Source organism: Eleutherodactylus coqui, chromosome 8 (genome assembly GCF_035609145.1).
Source record: "Eleutherodactylus coqui strain aEleCoq1 chromosome 8, aEleCoq1.hap1, whole genome shotgun sequence".
NCBI lineage: Eukaryota > Metazoa > Chordata > Amphibia > Anura > Eleutherodactylidae > Eleutherodactylus > Eleutherodactylus coqui.
The window spans coordinates 107,031,170-107,049,564 of NC_089844.1; the positions used below are offsets into that span (position 1 = coordinate 107,031,170).

Consider the following 18,395-nt stretch of genomic DNA (forward strand, 5'->3'; position numbering starts at 1 on the left):
GCGAGAACTTTGTAAATATTGGTTCTAGAGCTTCGAGCATTAAGAGTTTTCTTCAGAACTCTTGAGGTGCTACCCAGAACTCTTATAAAATCACAGGATTTCCCCCAAAATTATTTACACATAATAACTGAAATTTTTTTTGATCCGGCATCTAAAAATCAGCGAGAACTTTGTAAATATTGGTTCTAGAGCTTCGAGCATTAAGAGTTTTCTTCAGAACTCTTGAGGTGCTACCCAGAACTCTTATAAAATCGCAGGATTTCCCAAAATTTTTTTTACACATAACTGAAATTTTTTTGATCTGGCATCTAAAAATCAGCGAGAACTTTGTAACTATTGGTTCTAGAGCTTTGAGCATTAAGAGTTTTCTTCAGAACTCTTGAGGTGCTACCCAGAACTCTTAGAAAATCACAGAATTTCAAAAAAAAAAAAAATTTACCCATAACGTTGAAATTTTTGGATCCGGCATTTGAAAATCAGGCTTCGGTCACACGGGCGTTTTTTCCCGCGATTTGCGAATCGCAAGACGGATGCGCATCCGCAAATCGCGTGACCGGGGCCAAAAATCGCCTGAAAAAACTGCTCCTAGCCGCGTTTCAATAGAAATGGGCCGGAGCAGTTCAGCGCTGTCCAGCGCATTGAATTCAATGGAACAGGCAATACAGCCGGCTCCATTGAAAGCAATGGGCTGCGGGCGATCTCACGATGAATTTTCGGGAAGGGCTTAAAAATATAAGCCCTTCCCTGAAATTCATCCAGAAATGTGTAAAAACAAAACAAACAAAAATATATATATATACTCACCTGGTCCCGGCAGACCGAGTCCAGCCGCGGCCGGCCGGCAGTTCTCCTGAACTGCTCAGAGTAGTATTCAGCAGCCGGGGCTTTAAAATCCCCGCCTGCTGAATGAGCTGCCTCTGATTGGTCACAGCTTGACCAATCAGAGGCAGCTCTCACTCACACCCATTCATGAATGGGTGAGTGAGTGCTGCCTCTGATTGGCTCAGCGAAGGGACCAATCAGGGGCAGCTCTCAGCTGAGAAATCTCAGAAATCTCGTCCACACGGGATGGCAAATCCGCTGCATCTAAGCCGGCAGAAGCGGCCGCTGCGGATTTGTGTAAATTTTTTTTTCAATCCTGCGAGTTTATAAGAGTTCTGGGTAGCACCTCAAGAGTTCTGAAGAAAACTCTTAATGCTCGAAGCTCTAGAACCAATATTTACAAAGTTCTCGCTGATTTTCAAATGCCGGATCCAAAAATTTCAGTTATGTGTAAAAAAAATTTGGGGGAAATCCTGTGATTTTATAAGAGTTCTGGGTAGCACCTCAAGACTTCTGAAGAAAACTCCTAATGCTCGAAGCTCTAGAACCAATAGTTACAAAGTTCTCGCTGATTTTTAGATGCCTGATCCAAAAATTTCAGTTATTATGTGTAAATAATTTTTTGGGAAATCCCGCGATTTTATAAGAGTTCTGGGTAGCACCTCAAGAGTTCTGAAGAAAACTCTTAATGCTCGAAGCTCTAGAACCAATATTTACAAAGTTCTCGCTGATTTTTAGATGCCTGATCCAAAAATTTCAGTTATTATGTGTAAATAATTTTTTGGGAAATCCCGCGATTTTATAAGAGTTCTGGGTAGCACCTCAAGAGTTCTGAAGAAAACTCTTAATGCTCGAAGCTCTAGAACCAATATTTACAAAGTTCTCGCTGATTTTTAGATGCCTGATCCAAAAATTTCAGTTATTATGTGTAAATAATTTTTTAGGAAATCCTGCGTTTTTATAAAAGTTCTGGCTAGCACCTCAAGAGTTCTGAAGAAAACTCTTAATGCTCGAAGCTCTAGAACCAATATTTATAGTGTTCTCGCTGATTTTCAAATGCCAGATCAAAAAAAATTCAGTTATTATGTGTAAATAATTTGGGGGGAAATCCTGCGATTTTATAAGAGTTCTGGGTAGCACCTCAAGAGTTCTGAAGAAAACTCTTAATGCTCGAAGCTCTAGAACCAATATTTACAAAGTTCTCACTGATTTAGTAATATCATTTTTGTAAGTTAGCACCGCAGAGATACATTTGTTGATTTTTTTTGCGTAATTTGCTAGAACTATTTCTAAAATTAATTGGGAACTCTAGAACTCTTTGGGGTGCATCCAGAACTTATAAAAAATTAACTTTTTTGAAAGATGGGGTGCTGACTTCACAGAGGTTACCTTTTCAGATGATGGTGCAAGTGTTCACTTTTGCAGATAGAGATGGAGCTTTGAACTGGTCAGTGGCAACACCCATCTCCAGCACCCGCTATCAAAGCATGATGGGGCAGAAAGCAAAACTAGTTTCCAAAGCAGCCAGGAATGTCCAGTCCATCGTTGTTTGGATAGACCGTAAATGTTGTTCCCCGACTCTTAGTAGTAGGGTGGATTGCTGTGTGTGAGCACACATACTCATTGAACTCGTCAGAATATACCAGCACACATTGTATCTATTCGGGCTCATGTCTCCTGGAAGGTCTTCTCAGACTGCATTCGCTGCCTCCTACTAGACCAGTGTTTCCCAACTCTGCTCCTCAAGGCACCCCAACAGGTCATGTTGTCAGGATTTCCTCAGTATTGTACAGGTGATGTAATTATTGTCAATGCCTCAGACATTGCCACAGGTTATCTTGCTATAGGGTATCCTGAAAACATGACCTGTTGTGGTGCCTTGAGGACCGGAGTTGGGAAACACTGTACTAGACAGGGATGTGCTTCATCTCTGGCTACAAAGAAACTATATATAGCATTATGAGCTTCCTCTATATAATCTAGTCGCCAAATAAGAGATACTGGTTCTGCATGTTAATGGTGATTACAGTGCAGCTACCTCCAGTGGTCATAGGTGGAATCCTTTTGAGGTCGTTCAATTTCCCTTTTCTTCTCTAGCTGGGCCCAGATTGCCATGAAGACTTCTTCCAGCCACAACTAGTCTCGGGATACATGCTGTCAGGAAAGAGAGCATTAAAGGAGCAATGGTGTAGACAGACGTGGTATTGTGAAGGGGGCCTAAGGCTTCAGGGCCCAGTCACCTGTATAGCTACATCACTCTGATACTTGCCGGATCTAACAGAACTGCTGGTGGCGTTATTTGTTTGTTTTGCTGATTACAATGTAAAGACATGTTCTTGTAACTATATATGTAATTTAAATTTTTTTTTTCCAACAGATTCAATGTTTAATTGACAGGCGGATAAACATATTATTTAAGGACCATTTTGAAGAACAAATGCAAACTTTAATACGTCAAGTTGATGTTGTCCGAAAAGATGGGAATCATGCTAATGACATTGCTAGGCATCTGGTAGGCTTCCACTTTGTTTCCCCATTTTCAGTTTTTTGTTTTTTTTTTGGAAATGGCACTAAAGACGGCTGTACCTGTCAGCATAAAAGATTTACTTACTATAGTCTGTCTCGCGAAGAGGATGCAGCTGACAGCAGTGGCATCGAGTGTATCACTCTGATGCTTGTGGTTGGAGGATTTGTCACAGGTGGCCAACACCGCTGCTGCTCACGTAACTGTTTCTGGTGACCGAAGGAGAGGCATTGATGGAGTGATGCACTTGATGGCGCTGCTATCAGCTGCCTTCTCTTCATGAGACAAACTATAAAAAAACAATATAACTTTCTTCATTTTGAGTCTCAGAAAAGTGTGTCTTTCAGGTTCACATGAATTGCACAAGCAGTAGGCAGGCAACATTCATATGACTTAGGCCGGATTCACACAGGCGTGTGCGTGTGCGTGTGCGTGCGTGTGCGTGTGCGTGTGCGTGTGTGTGTGTGTGTGTGTGTGTGTGTGTGTGTGTGTGTGTGTGTGTGACATTTTTGCAGAATGAACAATGCTTTTTTATCTATTTTTTTTGCATGCGCATCTGTGCATTTTACTGTACTTTTTTAGCACGTAAGGTATGTGCAAAAAAATACACAGCAGTTGAAATGGCTGATTAGTCTGAGTTTCAGATGTGTATTTTTTCCTGCGCAATTACGCAGTGTTTTACGCATCTCCTAGTGCATTTGCACATCCCTGTTGACTTCTAGGGGGACTGAAGTTGCACAAATGTGTTGGAAAGTTGGGCACGCTGCATTTTTCTTTTTTGCGCAACCGGAATGCACAGGAAAAATACGTGCATGTGAACAAACCCTTACTTGGGTTTATATTCCAAGTAGAAAAAGCTAAAAAAAAAGCATTCATAGTACCTGAGACAAAGAGGGGCTATGTAGAAAAGAGTGGAGAATAGCACAACAAGCCCCAAACTAAAATCCAGCAGACCATCCTTGATCATTCGGTCCCGTTTCATCCATAGTTTAAGTCCATTGAAATAAGCAATGTGAGCGTCGGCATTCCGAAGTGCAGGAGTAGTGCCAAGTCCTTACTGCTTATCCTGTGGCTAGAGGATAAGTATCATACTAGTGGATGTAGAATAGCTATTAGCAAAAATGAAAAACAAAATTTTCCGCGCTCAGTGAATAGTGTGTTGCCACAGAAGAGTAGCAGGTCAGAAATATAAGGGAGTTACACTTATTGGGAAGGAGGGGGGTATGATAACCATGGGCCCCCTCCTCGAAGTGATGTCTCTTGTTTCTCCAGATAGATGTTTCCACACGTTAGGGATGAAGTATTAACACTTTTATTCCAGTATTCGTTAAAAAACAGGCAACGCGTTTCTGTGCTCACAGGCACCTTTCTCAAGCCATGATTTAACAGTGTACTTGTTACATATATATATATAGCATAACTTACATTATAGGTTGCAGGTGTCTCTCAGTGGCGGCGGCCATATTGGGGGAGTGTTCCAAATTGTCAACGTCATCACGCCGGTCATGTGATCGGCGTTTTGACGTTCTACTAGTCCTGGTATCATTCGCTGGTGGCGACCATATTAAGGGCGTGTTGAAGCCTGCCCACGTCATGACGCTGATCGAATAATCAGCGTTCTGACGTTCAACTATTTCTAGTATCACTTGCTGATAGCGGCCATATTGGGGACGTGTTAGTCCGCCCACGTCATCACGCTGGTCAGATGACCAGCGTTCTGACGTCCCACCGTTGCTAGTGTCCCCCGGTGGTGGCGGCCATATTAGGGGCGTGTTTTCAATTAGCTAACGTCATCGGGCCGGTCAGGTGATCGGCGTTTTGACGTTCCACCATAGGGAGGGGGGCCATGGTTATCATACCCCCCTCCTTCCCAGTAAGTGTAACTCCCTTATATTTCTGACCTGCTACTCTTCTGTGGCAACACACTATTCACTGAGCGCGGAAAATTTTGTTTTTCATTTTTGCTAATAGCTATTCTGTATCCCATTTCTTTGGGATCACTCTCTTATGAGAGACCCCAACTATTTCCGCAGCTCTCCCCCTTGATTGGAGGATTGGAATTGTGTCGTTATCTACTATATGACGATCCTGAGGCGCTATCTGGTTATATCTTTGTTTATACTAGTGGATGTGGTCCCAAGTACCCCTGAATGCATGGATTGATAATCTCATGCTTTTCTTATATCCTGTGCTAGAGTACTTTCCATAAGACGGCCCTTTTAATTATTTACACACTGCAGTTCGACCATTTTGTACTGGACTAAAAGGTGGCCTTTTGCCTGAAATTGTCATATTAAGTTGTAAACGTCATATTCCACACTATACCGTCTACCTGTTGTACATAATGAAACTTCACGAGCCCACCACAACAGCGCAGAATGTATGTCCATGTAACAATGTCCTATGTTAGGATGACCTAGATGGATTTGTCTAGTTTCCAACCTTAGGATCAGTGCACTGATTTTTGTACTTGCTGCCAGTCAGAATCTGCCAAGATAACCACATTTTTTTAACATGAAGTGAAGATGTGGATGTGTTTTAAAAGGGGGTTGTCCAGGACAGAAAAACATGGCTACCCTTTTCCCAAAAAAAGGCTCCATTGGCTGTATCTGGTATTGTGTCTCAATTCCATTGACGTGAATGGACACAACCCATGGATAGGAGTGATGCTGTATGTGAGCAGCCATGCTTTTTTTTTTTTAATACTTTACAACCCCTTTAATGGTCCTCCTATATGGGGTGATGATTACCCAAGCACGCGTTCCTAATCATTGCCCAGTGTAAACATGCACAGCAATCGAGTGACAAAGGGTAAAATGCTAGGTGGTTGCATCTTTTATGAGGGTGTAAGTTGTTAGCAGCGGATACCATCGTATAAACTGGGGATGCGCTGCTAGCAACAATAGAGCATGTGAGAGGGGGGGGGGGTTGTACAAAAATCCACTGATTAATGGTAACATACACTGCTCAGCACGCCATCTCCTCCATCGGTGTTGGTTATGGGCACTCTTTCTGCCCATATAAAAAGACCCTTTTAAGATTTGTTTACACAAGAAAGAAGATATGCTGATGATTTTTTTTTATCAGAACTTTTCAGGTAGTTTTAGATTACCTTCAAAGTAGATGAGATTTCAGCAAATCTTATCCACATGCTGCAGAAAAATCTGCTCAGAATCGATGGAGAAGATTTTAAAAAGGGTATTCCACTTTCATAGCTTTCTTGCATATCTACAAGATATCCACAGTTCCCTCTACTTCAGTCTGTCTGTATTTAGAGGGAATGGCTAGGCTTTCAGTAAGAGCATATTCCCATGGGCGATATGGCTGTGCAAGTTCCATCCACTTCTAAGGGGAACAGAACTTGCACAGGAAAATAACACATTCATTTGAATGGGCTCATCCACACAAACGTCTTTTTACCCAGACCAATAGTCCGAGTTTGAAAAGTCGCTGCATGTCCTCATTTTGGGTGATTCTTGTTGATTTTTGTTTTAAGACCATCCATCATTTCCTGTGAGGGTGTTTAAAAATCACATCACACTTGTATGCGAGTACGATCCATTTTTAAATTGTCTTAATTTTGTAACTTCATACGTTTTTGTTTTTTTCCACATGCGTAAATCTCATGCGTATTGTGCATTAAAAATTGTAGTGAAATTGCTGGTAAAATAGTTTTTAATTGACCTACATTGCACTCACCCATGTGAATCGAGCTTACTACAACCCCTTTGTTACTTAGGTCCTGCCTTAAAGTCTTGTACTATAGCAGACCAAAAGGCCTTTGCTAGACCTCTGGCTTCCACAGTAACCAAACAGCACCCCAAGATTGCATCATGGGGTGATTTTGGACTTAAGAAGGGAACCCCCCTCCCTCCCCCCCCCCCCCCCCCCCCCGGTGATGCCATTGCTCTGCCCCCTGGTGACGTCATCACAGGTCCTGCAACATATATAAAACACAGACCCTGACCGATAGAAGAACAACAAAGTTAGGGCTCTTGGAAGGGAAGGACAAAACGAATGAGAATACAACTAGGCTGTTATTCTCTCAGACATAACTCTGAACTCTGCTGTCCTGACAAGACACCGACCTCCCACTACCTCAGAGATCCAGTGGGCTGAAAGATCTGTGGTGATGACATTGGTGTGGGAGGAGCCATTCTGCAGTTTGGTAGAAAGTACTGTATACTGGATAAGCCGACAGCAGCCACGAGGACCTCTAATGACATCACTGTCATGTGATCACCTGTGTGGGTGGAGTCAGGAATCACATGACCAGGGGCTGATCACTGTATTCGGGAATCTGCTAAGCTGGTGATGTCTGGAAATAAGCATGGATGTACCACAGCGCTGTGTGTGATGTATGAATCTGGATGCATGTAGTAGAGCTGTGTGTGATGTGTGGTGATCATAATGGATGCACTATGTAGCACAACTGTGGCGCAATGGTACTATAATTTCCTATTAATTACTAGTATTGCTGTAAAATGAGCAGACTGACGTGTGAACTAAGCCGTAGTAATAACCGATGATCCCTGAACTGCCTTCACAAGACAACTATTTTCAATACGTTTTATTTTTTTCTCTGCATTAAGCCTGTTGATATTTTATATGTTTGGTAGGATATGTGGCAAGAATTTCATGTGGAACTGTAAACTATATTGAGTGCTGTACAATAATTTGTAGCCTGTGGGAACTAAAAGCATTTATTTTTGCTTTTTCGACAGAGAAGGATAAGGAGACTGGAAAGACGCCTTAAATGTGCCGTACACATTCAGAAAAAGTTGACCACTTGCTCTACTGACTTGACACCCATTACGTCTTCACCTGTGGAGGTAATACTGTGATCTGTCAAAGAAAGTACATTCAACTTCTGTGTACCTGAAGTCAGATTGCTGCAAAATGTGTTTATATACAACATACTCTCTTTTTGCAAACAAAATGTCTATCTAAAATATATACTTTGTAAAAGAGAAAAGTATGTACTGTATATAAATGTATGTGTACTATCAGGGAGGCTCATGGAAGAGCAGATAAAGGCTCTAGTGGGAAAGTACAGTACCACCATTGTATTGTACAACTGCCAAATACGCTATCAAGTGCAAGACTATGGGCCATATGGCAACTTTCGCTGCAACACACATCGTGTGGCCAAAGATCGTAGTTCAGCCCTACAACATCACACCGCAATGGAATTAACTGCTCTGGCTTTGATACTCGCAAGCGGCCATGACCGCAGAGCGTGTAAAATCTGAAATGAGCTAGTTTTCATGCAATCATCTGGTTGCGACCACGGAAGTTTGCGAGTCACAACACGACCTCATTCACTTCTATTAGTGTGGAATGTCCCAGGCTATGCAGTCTTTGCTTGCACAAGCTATGTTGCAGCCAAAGTCGCCGTGCAGCCTTCTTTAAAAGCCCTGAAAATCTGGAAGTCTTAATGGAACAGTGTTCTGTAAAAGTGTGAATAGTTGTTTTCCAAAGCAACTTAATGAATCCCAACTAATTCCAACGAGAAAAGTATTAAACAGTCAGACCACTTCATGCTTGCATACATTTCATGCATGATCTCTTTTTCTTCACAGATTTGCAGCACAAATGCAACATCCGATACCTCTACTGTTCTTCCACCTGCAGAAACGGAAACCCGTCCAAGGACCCCACCGCCTGAACTAAATACGACCTCCAGTAACATGGAGCTTGTCGTGCTTAGTGATAATGAATCTGAGAGGCCAAGGTGAGACTGGACTCCAAATGTGCTACTTAACTCTTCAAATAACATTCACTTATTCCTGCAGATTAATATTATTAGGGCTGGTAGCACACGGGTGGATTTGCATAGGAGAATCTGCATCCAGATTCCGCAGCACATGCCGCCCATAGCATGCAATGGCAAAATGTGATTTCATCTACACGAGCGGAGATCGATTGCGATTTTCCCATTTGTGGAGGAGAAATCAAAGCATGCTGCAATTCTGTGCGGACTCCGCACTGACTTCTTCCATTGCAGTTAGTGGAAGCTGTCCGACCCGCGGCCCTTCCGCAATCATCTGTACTGCGCATGTGCAACGGTTGGGCCATCCGTAGTACAGATTAAAAGACCATCAGACAGGTACGCTGGGGTCGCCGGCCGGGCACAGGGTTGGATTCCGCTGCAGGATCCCACATGCAGAATCCGACCCCTCTGTGTGCAGGCGGCCTATCTCATTCTTCCCTTTTGCTAGGTGATCTAGTCTTGTGCAAATGTTTTGGCACCTGTTAGCAAGTTACATTTTTCTGTTGCTTTTCTAGAACCCTCGCAGGGAACAAGCATAACAAATGTAGATTTACAGTTCTATTGAAATTGGATGTGCTATGTCATTTACATTATTCCCATAGAAGTCAATTAGAGTTGCATAAATTGCTCTGCACAGTGAGCTACACCATTTCCATAACTAGATGTGTAAAAAGTGTAACTTGCTCTACTACATAGCTAATGCAAGTCCCATTCATTTATATGGGAGTTATGGTAATGGTGTAGAAGAGCCAGTTTGACTTTTTCTATAATCCAGGGCTTCTCAGGAAGCAGAAGTTAGCCGGGATTGGGTCGGAGGGGAGCTATTTTCGAGGCAGATGTAGGTGCCAACTCTTACTTCTACTCCAGTCATTCAAGGACACTCATGACATCAATAAATTATTTCAAAGTGCTCTGGAATAAGTTAGTGCAGTCTTATTTGTATAGCACTATCTCTGTGGGCAGGGGAACCGGCTGATCAGGATTCCATGCCCGGGGGTAGATTCTGCTAGGAGCTGCAGAAACAGGCATGGGAGACAGACCTAGGCCAGAGAACTGGATACTGAACAACATGTAGCTTCTGTCTCCGGAGATGAAAGGCGATCTCTTATACCGTAGTAACAGCAACTTGCGCTCGAATAGTGGAGTTGACTGTTTTTAAACAAGGAGGCAAAATATATTACAAAGTTTATTAATGCCCTGTATCCCAGTCCCGCGGCCGCAATCGCAGTTGGGTCAGATTAAGTATTTAGATGCTGCAGTGAAACCTGACCATGTGTCTAAACAACTAGCCAGAGGAGGGTCCCCCCACACGATGCCATCGTTGGGTGACAACGGGTTTCATGGAAGTGAAGGCCATGCATGTATGCCTATTAAGTCTTTAACAGTTAAAAATACTATAGTACAAGTAATCGCAAGTTCAAGTCCCCTACGGGGACTGAACTACAATGTGGGCAAAATTTTAATAACTTGAACGCCTTCACGACCAATGACGTACCAGTACGTATTGGGGCCGCGGGGTATGTATGAAGAGAGGTTGCGTGGCAACCTCTTTTCATACAGTGCGGGCGTCAGCTGTTTATAACAGCTGACACCCGCGGGCAATAGCCGCGAGTGACCGCGCGGCCGATCGCGGCTGTTAACCATTTAAATGCCGCTATCAATTCTGACAGCGGCATTTAAATCCCCCGAACGGCCCCCCTGCGGTGAGATCGGAGGAGCCGTGCACGTGTCATGGCAGCCGTGGGCCTAATGAAAGGCCCCAGGGCTGCCTTAACAGACTGCCTATGAAGCCATCCCTGTGGGGTGGCTTGATAGACTGCCTGTCAAAAAGCAGTATGACATAATGCTATAGTATTACGTCATACTGCAGGAGCGATCAAAGCATCGCATCTTAAAGTCCCCCAGGGGGACATCAAAGTAATGTAAAAAAAAAAATCAATAAAGTTTTTTTAATTGAAAAAAAAAAAGTTGTAAAAGTTTAAATCACCCCCCTTTTACCATATTTATTATTAAAAAATCTAAATAAATATGTATTTAGTATCGCCGCGTCCGTAAAAGTCCGAAGTATCAAAGTAGCGCATTATTTTTCCCGCACGGTAAACGTCATCTGAAAAAAAAAATAAAACGCCAGAAATGCACTTTTTTAGCTACCCTGTCTCCCAGAAAAAACGCAATAAAAAGCGATCAAAAAGTCGTATGTATTCCAAATTGGTACTATAAAAAACTACAGGACATCCTGCAAAAAATGAGCCCTCGCTCAACTACGTCGACGGAAAAATAAAAAAGTTATCGTGCACAAAATGACGGCAGAAAATAATTGAAAAAAATTTAATGTCTTTGAAAAAAAAAAAAAAGTAGTATAGTAAAAAAAAACTATACAAGTTTGGTATCGTAGTAATCATACTGACCCATAGAATAAAGTTATCATGTCGTTATTGTTGCCGCTTGTGCGCCGTGGAAACAAGACGCACTAAAAGATGGTGAAATGTCGTTTTGTTTTTTTTTTCATTTTACTCCACTTAGAATTTTTTTAACGTTTTTCAGTATATTATATGGTACATTAAATAGCACCATTGAAAAATACAACTCGTCCCGCAAAAAAAACAAGCCCTCCTACACCGATAAATAAAGGAGTTACAATTTTTTTTAAAGGGGGGAGGAAAAAAATGAAAATGTAAAAAGAAAAAGGGCCGCGTCATTAAGGGGTTAAAAAATATATATATGAATTCAGAAAGACCCTTTTCCCATTTTTTTTTCAAATTAAAAAACTAAACAATGAATATTTGGTGTCAGCGTTCATTAAAGCCCAAACTATAAAATTATTGCACTATTTATCTCACACAGTGAATGCTTGTAAAGAAAAGTAGTAAATCATACAAAAACAACACAGATTTGGTATTGCCGTAGTTTTACCAACCTGCAAAATAAAGTTTACATGCCATGTTACAGCACTGTGAATCATTCCTCCCCAAAAACTGGTGCAATTATTTATATATATATTTTTTCCACGTTTTTCAGTACATTATATGGTACATTAAAAAATACCACTCGCCCTGCATAAAAAAAAAAACAAGCTCTCATAACCACTATGTCGATGGAAACATAAAGTCATGGCTCTTGGAAGGTGGGGGGAAAAAATCTCTGGTCTTGTGGGGTCAATTTGCGCATCATCTTCTGGCTTTATAACCTGCTCCTTGCAGATCAGGTTCCCTTTAAGCGAACAGTATATGCAGGATCCCCTGACAATAATATGTATGGCATCAGCTGGAATGGGGTTCAGTCAGTGTGATTTACCTGATTTCTGTCTTAAGGTACCTTTACACAGGATGGCTGTCAGGGCTTAAGCACTTGCCAGCTGTTCCACGGACTACGCCTGACTATCCGTCCGGCGCCTACACAGCATTCACAGTCAAAAGGAGTCGCTCAATGATTGATACGGCCTGACAGTCACTTGCTTTAGTTCTGCTAAAAACCAAGCAACTCCGATAAGTGAGCGATTTCTCGCTCAGTCAGCGGCTTTGTCAGCATGTACATGGGATGATGATCACCCAAATTTGCTGTTTCCAGCGATAATCGCCCTGTGTAAAGATATCCTTTGCCTTTAACTCCTCTTGAACTGCAGGAAGTAGTCGGTTCTCTGAAGAATCCCAGTATGCCATTAATGATGGTATATAGTACCTGAATTCACTTAGAAAGTGATCAGAATAGAGGTACTTCTAGAATGGCGTGAATATTACCCAAATTATTGCAGGAAATGGCGAATTTGAGAGATAATTGTCCCACATACACGTGGACATGGACAGAGGTCTCAGCGGGTAATCACTTACCTGTCTGAGTCCATTGGTTTTTAGCAGAACCGAAAAAACCAAGCGACTGTCAGGCTGTGTAACCAGGAGCCGCTAGTTGTTTGAATGGAACGTTCTCCGGCTCTCTCCGCCTGCATTCACTTGGCGATCACCCTTTCGCAAGCACAGGAGATAGTTGGGCGGTAGTCTATGGGACAGCGGTTGAGTGCTTATGCAGCTCATCGTCATCCCACATAAAGGTACCTTCAGCCCTATTTAAGTGCAGATATGTTGACAATCAACTCTTCTGGGAACATGCAGTGTTATATACTGACTTCACATGGATGCTTGATCATGTAACATACAGTCATGTCAAGACCTCCAGAATGGGAGCTAAACTTTTCACTGGCTCTCAACACAGCTGGCTAATAAGATGTGGTCCTGAGTGGGGGTCCGTCTCTCCTGCATGTGTTATGGCTTAAGAATGCCATGTTGAGGTTTTTTTTTTTAAACTAGGTGAATGTATTTGATTCTTCAAGCTTGGACAATTGGGTATAGTGGAAATTTTTATGGCCTAGTTTTAGATTATGGTGCTGTAGAAGACCTTTTTTATATATAATATGCTTTGTCAGAGTCGGAACGATCTGCAAGGATGACTGGCATTAAAAAATCCTCTCGGAGCAATGTGGTGACAGAACACAGGCTGTAATAAATGGTGCTTATATTCCGCAGATGGCTTTATGAAGGAGACTTGAAATCCCTAATCGTCTCTTGTGTAACTAACCGTTGAATGCTCTGATTTTCTTTTCAGCAGTTCAAAACAAGGCCAATCAGAAGATTCAAAAAATTCTACTGCAAAAGTGGACCGTGCAGGTATAGTATCTAGCTCTCGGGTATGTTCTGTAGTTGCTGTGTATTTACTGGGGAAATGTTTTTTTTAATCCCCACTAACCTTTACCATTCCGTATGTCACGGTGTTTGACACTTTAAAATATTTTATATGTAATGTGAGGTTGAAAGGAAGCAGGAAATCCTATCATGCACTGAAAGCGGAACGGAGAGCCTGATGAGTTCTCTTGCCTGACAGAATATATAGTATGTGATAAGTTTAGTAAACTCTGCATCTGTTTGCTTTTGGCAAACTGTAGCCAAGATGTCAAGTTTCTTCAACTCGCGTATTCTTGAGTAACTTTTTGTTGTTACTTGCTCTTATAATAAAATTGTAACAGATCCTAATACAAATCTTTAGGGAAAGTTTTTTTTGCTCTTCTCTACTGTCAGGATTTATTATTGTCCCCCCCCCCCCCTCCCCTCCCCTCCCCAAAAAAAAAGTTTGGTAGAGTGGCTCCATGTACAATTCTTAAGAAAACTACAAGAAAAAAGACTATAGACCTGCGCTACTTTATATAAAAGATCAATAATGCATGTCTCAATAACCAATGTTTAGGTAGAGACAGAAAAAAACTTTTTATTTATACAAATAAAAGAGAGAGGTCTCAGGCTCATATAGTAATAAAATAGTACTTGCGGAATCCTATGCCATGTACAGTTCTTGATCATGCAGTGATCAAGTCATACCTTAAGGGTGGCTTTACACGAGCGTGTTTTTGTGCGTGCATACGCATGCACAAAAACACGCTTCTATTTGTAACAATGCATTCCCTATGGTGTGTTCACGTGTCCGTGCTTTACAGGCGTGTGCCTGCAAAGATGGGACATACGTCCACCATAGGAAATGCACGCATTGTTTTCAATAGAGCCGCGGCTTCTGCCAGCGGCTCCATTGAAAACAATGGTCTGCCGGCACCCCTGCATTCTTTTTCAGGGAAGGGCTTTACATATAAGCTCTTCCCTGAAAGAAAAATTTTAGTGTTTACAAAAAACAAAATGCAGACATTCTCTTCAATGGAGCCGCTGCTGCCAGCGGCTCCATTGAAGACAATGGTCTGCTGGCACACCTGAATTTTTTTCAGGGAAGAGCTTTACCTATAAGCTCTTCTCTGAAAAAGAAAAATTTTAGTGTGAAAAAAATAGTGTGTGTGTATACATATGCAGTGTTTTCAATGGAGCCGCGGCAGATGTTTCCTTCACCCCCGCTAGTTAAAAGAATTCCCTGCTGCTACATCTGCCACATCTGTGACAGATGCAGCAGAGGAATTCTTCAATTCTCTACTGCAGCTGTCACACATGTCAGCTGCGGTAGAGGATTCTGCTGCCGGCAATTGATTTCAGGGAATGGCTTTAAATATAAGCCCTTCCCTGAAAATCAAGTAAAAGTGGTTTAAAAAACAGACAAAAATTAGATACTCACCTGCTGTCCCCTGCACTATGGCACTGATCTATCAGCATAAGAGCTGAATGTGATTGGCTGAGGAGCTCAGCCAATCACAGGCAGCTTTTTCAGCAGGTGGGGGTATTTAAAGCCCTTCCCTAAAATCAATTGCTGGCAGCAGAATCCTCTAACGCAGCTGATATTTGTGACAGCTGCGGTAGAGAATTGAAGAATTCCTCTGCTGCATCTGTCACAGATGTGGCAGATGTAGCAGCAGGGAATTCTTTTAACTAGCGGGGGTGAAGGAAACCTCTGCCGCGGCTCCATTGAAAACACTGCACACAGCTGCATACAAGAGTGGTTTTGCTCGTACCTAGGTGCGCACGTATGAACCCACCCTAAATTGGCCTTTCTGTCAGTAGCTCAAAGTTGTGTCAGTTCTTACCTGCTATTATTTATTCCTCAGACTTTGCTCATTGGCTGCTTTAATCTGCTGCAGCCTCTTCTCAGACCACTGTGCACTTGTTCATCCATAAAAGTTCATGGTAAAGCGTGCGCACGGCAGTCTGAAAAGACTCAAACTTTCAGACAGTGCAAGGACTTCACTGGGTTACATTGCAAATCAGGGAACAGGAGGGTCCCAAAAAATTAAATTCATCCCCCCACTTCCCATCAGCCACTCTAACAGTACCATAACTTAGTTTATGGTGCTGTTTTTGTGGTAACAGGTTCACTTTAAAAGCGATGTCTGAGAAATAGTAAGAATAGTGAAAATCCCAGTGTATCCAATAGTATAAATAGATTCCTCGTTAGGGAATAGAATCGTATAACATTGTCAAATTGATTCTTTATAGAACTCTTCTCTGATTTCATTCCTTGTTGTGATCAAAAGTATATGTGTAGCTTTAAGGGAACAAATATTAAACTATAAGAGTTTTTGGGCTTGGGGCGTAATTTTTGGTAGTCTTTGATAGCTGGTTTGGCACTTTTATCAAGATTATATGCCAGAAGACAGTGTTGATAAGACAAGTGTGACATAGCATGTACTCTTATGTCGAACAATAAGATGACAAAGCAGAAACTAATGTTCAGTGGAAAACATGTTTTTGTAAAGAAGCTCCTAGAACCTTCCATGCTTGTCTATTGGCTCAGGAAGAGTATAAAGCTTGCTGTATGTTGAACCAAAGCAAGAATCCTCAGATTACACCAAATTGTGTTGTGGTTTGTCTTGATTCCGGAGCGGCTCCTGAATACTTATTCTTGCTAATTTGGCACAAATAAGATGTACCAATTTCGCTGAAAAAATTGCGATAACAATTTTAACACCCAAAGTGGTGGCGGGGATTCGAGAGGCATCCTTCGTCCAGCTGACAACCTAGCAACCCTCTGCCAAATGGGACAGAAAGATTTCTCAGGGCTCCATAAAAAGGAAAGAAAATATGTTTTTCTTACATTTACTATCTATTCCTCCCTGAGGCTGTCTGGGTTCCTTGACCGCTGTCCAAACACTTCTGTTGTGTCCAAAGAACCAGACAGGAAAAGTATATTTTGTTATGCACCTGGTATGTATGTATGTACAAGAGGGGTCATGTGGCTACTGAAAGGTGCTCTGGTATGATTATTGTATGTGTAAATGATGATTGCATAGGCAATGACAGGATTGTGTGTGTATAGAGAGACTTCCTTTGACTGAGAGAATAAGACATGTTAAGCTGTAAGCGGACTAACGGCACAGGGGAAAGGCCTGCAGACAAATACATACATGGGACAGGCTGCAGACTGTAGAACAAACCGGATTAAAGAATCATTTGACTGTTCCATGTCACACAATTTAAGATCTAGTCAGTAAACGTGCTATTTTGTAGAGAACAACAAGATGTAACGTACGGTTGAGGTGTGGTTCACGGCTGTTTGTTGCAGCAAAGTAAAAGTAAGGCCGCCTGCACACGACCGGGTCAGATTCCACATGCGGGATCCCAACCAACCTTGTGCCTGGCCGGTGACCCTGTGTACCTATCCTGATTCTTCAATCTGTATGTAGGTCAAGACCTGTTAATGCCAATCCAACAGAAGAGTTTTATTTTAGATGCAATTGGATTTATTTTAAATAACTTTGAAAGCAATTTCTTTTTACAAACACAAGGTACAGCCATGGGGATAAAATTCACCCCATGTTACGCAAATTGATATGCAGGAGCCTTCGAAGCAAAGTATTTCACTAACCCTCATACAGTGTTTATTAAACGTTTTATTGATGGAAGCCATTTGCATATAATCAGCCTAGAAAAAGAGCAAGCTGCGTTATTTTTTGTTTGATTGTTCCCTTCTCGCCCAGGTGCCCCTTAATTCCACTTAATTTACAGTAGTGGATCTGGCCAACGCGTTTTTCAGTGTTAAAATACGCAAGGTCTGTTTTTATTTGCTTTCACGTTCAGGAAAAAAAAAACTGTACACTGACTGGTACTACCGCAAAGTGCGCAAAATTCACCAACTCTGTACTCTACAGCTTTGGCCTCTGTATTGCGGAATTGGGTACCCCCTGATCAACAGACTGTGTTGCTTCAGTATGTGGATGATTTGCTACTTTGTTCACCCTCGAAAGAACATTGCACAGCAGCATTAATCTCACTTTCTAGTCCTTTTTAACTGCTTATTTTTGTCTAGCGGATATTTATTGGGGAATGAAAATGGCTGCTAAATACAGAGCTCATCTGCTAGGATGAGGAAAAAGGACTGCCCTGCAGTAAAAAACCTCCGCGCCCTCAACCTCTTAATGATACAAGGAATGTATTACCCCAGCCGGGGAATCAATCGCCAGGACATGGGCAGAGGGGACTCTCACCCACTAACCAGCTATAGATACAAATGCAATGCGTTTCTGCGCTCAAAACCACGCCTTTCTCAAGCATGATTAAACATGACATACAGATACATTTATATACAAGGTAATTACAAATTACCTGCAAGTCGTAAACTCTTCCCGCCTGTGACAAAGCAGCATGGCTGCACCAGGACGCCAGGTGCAGGGAATAGACGTCACACGATGGCAACTCAGTGAGGGCTGTCATGGACGCTAAGTGGAACGCAACGTGCGCTCCACCGCACGCGCCAATCCGAAATTGCGTGGCGTCGCCTGGAACGCACCGTGCTTTCCAGTCACTGTGCATGCTCCTGACGGATTCAAGTTGCTCTAACTTTATCATTTGGTGGAACGCACTA

General features: G+C 42.2%; 1 protein-coding gene across 3 annotated transcripts in view; it reads left to right on the forward strand.

Annotated features, from left to right (window-relative positions):
* ATF7IP2 (activating transcription factor 7 interacting protein 2) overlaps positions 1 to 18,395 on the forward strand; it is a 53,404-nt gene that overhangs the window by 19,195 nt on the left and 15,814 nt on the right. For all 3 annotated transcript variants that reach the window (XM_066576169.1, XM_066576170.1, XM_066576171.1), the window contains exons 4-7: positions 3,200 to 3,334; positions 8,071 to 8,178; positions 8,929 to 9,080; positions 13,716 to 13,777. In XM_066576169.1, the coding sequence (XP_066432266.1) occupies positions 3,200 to 3,334; positions 8,071 to 8,178; positions 8,929 to 9,080; positions 13,716 to 13,777 (457 nt within the window). The remainder of the gene's footprint in view (positions 1 to 3,199; positions 3,335 to 8,070; positions 8,179 to 8,928; positions 9,081 to 13,715; positions 13,778 to 18,395) is intronic.